This window comes from Rattus rattus, chromosome 5 (assembly GCF_011064425.1).
Source record: "Rattus rattus isolate New Zealand chromosome 5, Rrattus_CSIRO_v1, whole genome shotgun sequence".
Lineage (NCBI taxonomy): Eukaryota > Metazoa > Chordata > Mammalia > Rodentia > Muridae > Rattus > Rattus rattus.
In genome coordinates, this window is record NC_046158.1 from 90,205,198 (window position 1) to 90,212,777 (window position 7,580).

The 7,580-nt window shown below is 34.7% G+C and overlaps 1 protein-coding gene across 1 annotated transcript; it reads right to left on the reverse strand.

Annotated features, from left to right (window-relative positions):
• Positions 1–420: 420 nt before the first annotated feature.
• LOC116900565 (olfactory receptor 4F3/4F16/4F29-like) lies at positions 421–1,359 on the reverse strand. The gene has a single exon (XM_032902290.1). The coding sequence runs from the start codon at positions 1,357–1,359 to the stop codon at positions 421–423; it is 939 nt and encodes a 312-aa protein (XP_032758181.1).
• Between the last annotated feature and the right edge of the window lie 6,221 nt (positions 1,360–7,580).

The following is a 7,580-nucleotide window of genomic DNA, read 5'->3' on the forward strand; positions in this document are numbered from 1 at the left end:
TAGCATGTATACAATGTACAGAAAATAGAAAATATGACCCAGTTGAATGTCAATTTGTATATTTTCTGAGTGCTTCCAGTAAGTCCTGCATGTGAGAAATTTATGTTAACAGAGAGACAGAGAGTAAAAGGGAAAGAGATATTTCAGTTTTAGGTTTTAAAGAACTTTTCCATCTGACATACAATTAATTTACTTCACAAAAAAATTCTCTGTGAATTAAATTCTGCAATATAATAATCTTTGTTCATAAATATAACTTTCATTCCCTATTGCTAGGACAAATTTAAATCTCTCCTCATGGAAGACAAAAGTCACTGAAATATCAGTATAGGTAAACAAATCCTATCAGGGAAAGTAATTGTCACTGAATTTGATCAACAATGCACTATATTCAATGATGAATGTTCACCCTGCAGTCATTTAGGAGATCTTCCCATATTTTAATAGCTGTCTGCACACTCCTTTCATAGCCATCTTCATATCTTGATTCCTCAGTGTATAGATCACAGGGTTCAGAAAAGGAGTACCAACTGCGTCAAATATAGCCAGATACTTATCCAAGTGTGTGGAGGGCGAAGGCCATGTATAGACAAATATCAAAGGACCAAAGAACAGGACCACAACAGAGATGTGAGCAGAAAGTGTGGACAAAGCTTTGGAGGAACCACTTGAGGAATGTTTCTGAACAGTGACTATTATGACAATATAAGATATGACCAGTATGGAAAAGGAGCCTACAGAGATGAAGCCACTGTTGGCTGAAACCATTAATTCTAATTGGTTAGTATCTACACAAGCAAGTCTGAGCAACCGAGGAATGTCACAGTAAAAGCTGTCCAAAATATTTGGTCCACAGAACGGTAAATTTACTATATAAACAAATTGTACCAGAGAATGCATAAGGCCAACCACCCAGGAAGTCACTAAGATGAAAATGCACATTTTTGCATTCATAATGGTCAAATAATGGAGAGGCTTACAAATGGCTATATATCTATCATATGCCATGCCTACGAGCAGCATCACCTCCACACCACCAATGACATGGATGAAAAAGATTTGAGTGATGCAACCGTTAAAGGAGATGACTTTTTGCTTTCTGAATAGGTCATAAATCATCTTGGGACAAGTAACACAGGAAACACCTAAGTCAATGAAGGAGAGATTGGCCAACAGAAAGTACATGGGAGAATGTAAGTGAGGATGAGAAGTCACTGTGAAAATGATGAGGGAGTTTCCCATCATGCTACCCATGTAAAACACTGAAGCAAACACAAAGAGAAGTATTTCCATCTTCCAGGAGTTGGTGAGTCCCACGAACATAAATTCTGACACAACAGAGTGATTTGTTCCTTCCATTTCTGCTGTTTTTGGTGCTACCTGAAGGACAGCAGTACAAGAAACTATAAGTTATGACAATTATATTAATAGTCCACAGAAAGTTAGAACTTGAGTTTATGAAAATCTTTCTTGATTTATCAATAAAACTTTTTCATAAAGATGAATAGATATAGGAGCAAGTGCTTACATGGTTACTTATCAGGGGACTGCAAAGTACGAACACTCTGAAATACCATTTTATACTTGTTAAAGGAGCTTTCATTAAATGTTCAAAAATGAAAGGTTTGTGTTGTGTCTTTGAAAAGGGAACCTTGGACAGAGTTGGGAATATAAGTATATTCATTTAAGAAAGCATTTAGCCATCTACATAATAATTTTAAAATAATTGGTATGTAACCACTGTCTTTCAACATATAAGGCCCTAGATTTCATTCTTGTCAAACAAAGGAAGGACAGAAATATGGGCAGAAGGAAGGAAGGAAGGAAGGGCGGGAGAAAGGAAGAAAGGAAGGAAGGAAGGAAGGAAGGAAGGAAGGAAGGAAGGAAGGAAGGAAGGGGAGAGGAACAAATAGAAAATGGAGAAATTGAAATGATTATAGAGAGAAAAGAAAGATTGAAACTGGAGAAATTGAATGGGGGGCAGAAAGATACAGAAAACATAGATATATAGAAATAGGCAAACAACTGAGAAAGAGAATTATTAATCAACATCATTTTGGGAGTTGATCATCCGGAAGAAATGACCCTGCACTGGTTCATGATCATTGAAACATCATTTATAGTAAGCAATAGTGAAACATCCTAACTGCTCCTTTATGGATGTGTGGACTATGTACACAAATGCACACACACACACACACACACACACACACACACACACACACACACACACACGTATACACACAGGTGACTCTTCCATAGCCTAAAAACAAAGGGAATTTTGAAGCTTGGAGTCATTATGCTAAATGAAATGGAGACACAAGAAGCAAATGCTGATAGATCTTATGTACATATAAGATCTGAAGAAATCAGACTTATAAGCAAAGAATATGATGGTGGGACAGGCAAAAATGATGTGGGGAGTGGGCATGAAGCAAGAAGATGATGATGGTTGTTAAAAAAACAATCCAAAAGTTCCAATAACATGGTGGTTGCTTTCTGGAGATCTATGGTATCATGGTGATTATGGACAACGATAATAGTGAGTTGCATGCTTAGAAATCGCTGAGAGGCTATTATCAATGTTCTCACACACAATAAGTATGTGAGCTAACCATGTTCATTAGTTTAATATATATGTAATATATGTCATGTTACTTCATATACATTGCTATATATTATATATAGATTAATATATTATATAATCATGCTGCGCATCAAAAATACACACAATATTTACTTGTTAATTGTTACTATATGAAACCAAAACAGAAAAAAGTGGTTATAATTGCCCATAGACTTTTAAAATACAGACCACACAGTAAAGCCTGTGGCACTCATGTCGTGTTCCACTCCATGTAATAGTGCTAGATTAGAGTGATTGCCTTCAGTATAGAAAACAATTCGATGTCTAATTTCACATTCTAGCTAAGTATTTGTCTATAAAACATGATGCATAGGTAAGAATCACTGCCTTGGAAAGCTCACCTCATGAACAGAAATTTTAATCTTCTGAAGGTAGCCATTCTGTAGTCCAAAGCATTTTGTTCAAATCTGAAATAAAGAATTTATCACACTGTGTTTTAGATCATTTGTCATTAGAGAATAAACAGCATCATGGACAAAAGATGGGCTTTCAATACAGAAAAACAAAATAAACCCATTGTTCAGCCACTAGCAATTTAATAGATATATAGTTCATTAATCTATTGCATAAATGTAAATACTGACAGTTTTCATTGCAGTTTAAATATAACAAGTATTTAAAACCACACATTCAGTATATAGGTATTCTATATGAGATAACAAATATTGATACTAATGTTTTATTCACTTTTTCCATGATACTGTGAATTTATTTCCTGAATAAATAAAATAAATAAATAAGTGAAAAAGAGAAACAGAGAGCATGAAATTTTATTTCTGAAAGATCTTTCAAAATGCACTAACTGTCCCCTTCTAAAAAAGATTTTTAAAATATATTATCTTCTACTCAATAATAAAGTATGGTGTTCAAGTTACTTAGTAATTAAAGTATACTATCAATGTAATTTAAATATATTTTTCTCAAAGAAAACTGTGTCTCCTTAATGCTTATAATTAAGTAAATATAACTCACTAAATGTTCCTTCTCAACTAGACACAACTCCAACAGATTTAAGGACTACAGCTGTATCTTGTGTAATCCATTTTAACACTCCATCACGTTTATAAATATTTTCTGAAACATAGGAAAACATGTAGTTTGGTTATTTCCAATACACCTAAAAAAATACGTGATTATAATTTTAAAGACAAAAAAGAAACTGTGCAGAATTCTAAAGTGACAAGGAAAGTAGATATCAAATAATAATAAAAGTAAAGAAAAAGATCTTTACCAATCCTAAAACTGATAGAGGGCTTAAATCCAAAATATACAAAGAACTCACAAACATAGACTGCAGGGAGACAAAAAACCCTATTAGAAAATGGGGTTCAGAGCTAAACAAAGAATTCACAGCTGAGGAATGCCGAATGGCTGAGAAACACCTAAAGAAATGTTCAACATTCTTTAGTCATAAGGGAAATACAGATCAAAACAACCCTGAGATTCTACCTCACACCAGTCAGAATGGCTAAGATCAAAAACTCAGGTGACAGCAGATGCTGACGTAGATGTAAAGAAAGAGCAACACTCCTCCATTGTTGGTGGGATTGCAGACTGGTACAACCATTCTGGAAATCAGTCTGGAGGTTCCTCAGAAAATTGGACATTGAACTACCTGAGGACCCAGCTATACTTCTCTTGACCATATACTCAAAGGACGTCCCAAAATATAACAAAGACACCTGCTCCACTATGTTCATAGCAGCCTTATTTATAATAGCCAGAAGCTGGAAAGAACCCAGATGCCCTTCAACAGAGGAATGGATACAAAAATGTGGTACATCTACACAATGGAATATTACTCAGCTATCAAAAACAATGACTTTATGAAATTCATAGGTAAATGGATGGAACTGGAAAATATCATCCTGAGTGAGGTAACCCAATCACAGACAAACACACATGGTATGCACTCATTGATAAGTGGCTATTAGCCCAAATGCTTGAATTGCCCTAGATTCACAGAACACATGAAACTCAATAAGGATGACCAAAATGCGAATGCTTCACTCCTTCTTTAAAAGGGGAACAAGAATACTCTTGGGAGGGAATAGGAAGGAAAAGTTTAGACAGAGGCTGAAGGAACGCCCGTTAAGAGCCAGCCCCACATGTGACCCATACATATACAGCCACCAAACTAGATAAGATGAAGCAAAGAAGTGCTGGCTGACAGGAACCGGATATAGATCTGAACTGAGAATGGGACCCCCGTTGGAAGGAATCAGAGAAAGGACTAAAAAAAAGAGCTTGAAGGGGCTTGAGACCCAATATGTACAACAATGCCAAGCAACCAGAGCTTCCATGGACTAAGCCACTACCTAAAGACTATACATGGACTGACCCTGGGCTCCAACCTCATAGGTAGCAATGAATAGCCTAGTTAGAGCACCAGTGGAAGGGGAAGCCCTTGGTCCTGCCAAGACTGAACCCCCAGTGAACGTGATTGTTGGGGGGAGGGCGGTCATGGGGGGAGGATGGGGAGGAGAACACCCATATAGAAGGGGAAGGGGACGGGTTAGGGGGATGTTGACCCAGAAACAGGGAAAGGGAATAACAATTAAAATGTAAATAAGAAATACCAAAGTTAATAAAGATAGAGGGGGAAAAAGTAAAGAAAAAGACAATGATGATAAATGGAAAATTTAAAAACAACAAAATTTGAAAAGTATGCCTTGTGGAGGGGAAAAGTTTAAGTAAAAGACAATTTATTCAATTCTCTTTGCCTTTTGACAATACTTTTAAAACTGCATAGTAATAACCAATCACAGTGCTTCAAGCATCTTTCAAATGTTAAAGCCATAGGAGGCATTGCCAGTGAACCTGTATCCACTGTGAATTTGCCTTTTGGACAGCCACTGTTCATCACTGTCATAAAACCCCATGAAGTTTTTGAATTTAGAACAGAAGACTTGTAATTATACAAAATATTATAGAATTTAGAGACAGATAAAATTTGAGACCTGGCACAGAGTAGTACCTAAAAATAAGTTCAAAGGAAGACCATATAGACATCTGGTGTTGAGTTACCTAAAAGCCACAAACGCCCACAAAGGAATACCCACAGAACAGGATATTTTAAATCATCTTCTCTTAACTTGGTTGGGCCTTAAAATCATTTTGATCTTCATATAATTTACATTCATTTACAACTCTTAGAATACCCACAATGCAAAAGGCCAGACTTTGACTTGGATCCTGAGTAGTCCCCCCTCGTTTGGACATTTATGTAGTCCTAAGTCTGTCATAGGAGAATCCTCCAGGACAGATTTCTAATACCTACTTCTTAAAGGAAATATTGTTAATGAGATTCCTAATACAGAGTTATAAGTTCAGTACCCTACAATCATTTAGGTTTGAGCAAAGCACCCATCAGAAACATCACCTGTGCATGTTTTCTCCTGTTTTGATTAATATAAGTTTATTAGTCCCTCAAGACAAACTGTATTTTAATTCTCAATTTGTCATGAAACCTGCTTTATATTCAGAATAATTCACACTCTTCTATTTAATTACAGCCCCTGTTTTTATTTATTATTGAGGAAAATATAAGTAACCCAACGTCCTTTTCAAATAACTACTTATGAGCATGAATGAAACAAAGGAACCTTATAGCTTTTAAAACCGTTTTTTGAAAAGCAGTTAATTATTCTGATTCTCATTCTGATGTTCTGTCCCCCTAGGAATATTTTCCATTTATTAAAACTGTTTAACTGGTTACTTACCATTCAGAAATGAAATTAGTGCATACACCATAGGAGCTGGGGTTGGAGAAATAGCTTGAGCGCTTGCTGCTCTTACAGAGGGAACAGATTCAGTTATCAGCACCCTTGTGACAGCTCACGTCCTTCTGTAACTCCAGATCCAGAGGATCCAATGCATTCTTCTGGCCTCCTGGGCAGCTGCCTAAAAGAATCGTACATACGTACCTGCAGGCAAAAAAAAATCAAAATCAAAAATAAAAATAAACAAGTCTTTTTAAAACAGGAGAAATGTGAAAAATAGATCTGAATTTTGATTTGTATTATTCTGTTTTCATATTATCTACATCATATTACAAAATGACTAAATATTGGAAAATTACACCTAGAATATATTCAGTGTTACAAAGGTACTTTATGTTTTCCAGTGTCTTTCATATTTTTTGATACAATGTTATTCTAGCTCAAAACCAAATCCAATTTACTTTCTCCTATATATCAAAAAATTTCATAGTTATTTTTCTGTGCTATTAAATTACATTTTCAGCATGATATCTATTTTCCCTTTACACAAACACAAGCAAGCATTTACAGTAAAATCCATTGTCATAGCATTTTCAAAACAAGAATATCTGCAAATAAAGCCATGCTTCTGGTTTTTCAAACATCTCTGTACATTTTACCTGCATAAAGAGAAAGTATCTTCACAGACTGGTTTCCTGGTTTCTTTAGCCTAAAATACTTGTTAATAACCTAACATAAAATATATGAAGCTAATTAGTCAAACCTCAAGAGACCTGTGAGTAAAAGATTCTGACACACTAGATAGTTTTAAATGTGCTCATAGGACAGATTTTCTCCCTGGAGAACTATTTGTTTTGTCCAGTGCAACTAAAAGATTTCAAGTTTAGTGAAAAACATTAAAAGAAAAAGAAAAATGGAAGTTTTATATCATTGTACTATTTTGTTATAAATATTGATAACTTTGCATTGTAGTTAGTACCTAAAATAGATAATTAATACAGATCCTGACTATAGTCATTTAATCATTTTAGTATATTTGTTATTATTATTTTTAACTCCTTTAGATTGGATATTTTATTTATTTACATTTCACATGTTATCCCTTTTCCCAGCTACCCCTTTGCAAAACCCCTATTCTCTCTTTCTTTTTTTTTTTTTTTTTTTTTTTTTTTTTTTTTTTTTTTTTTTTTTTTTTTTTTTTTTTTCTTTTT

Excerpts from the sequence above, each read along its gene's own strand:
- LOC116900565 (XM_032902290.1), bottom strand. The coding sequence starts at position 1,359 with ATGGAAGGAACAAATCACTCTGTTGTGTCAGAATTTATGTTCGTGGGA.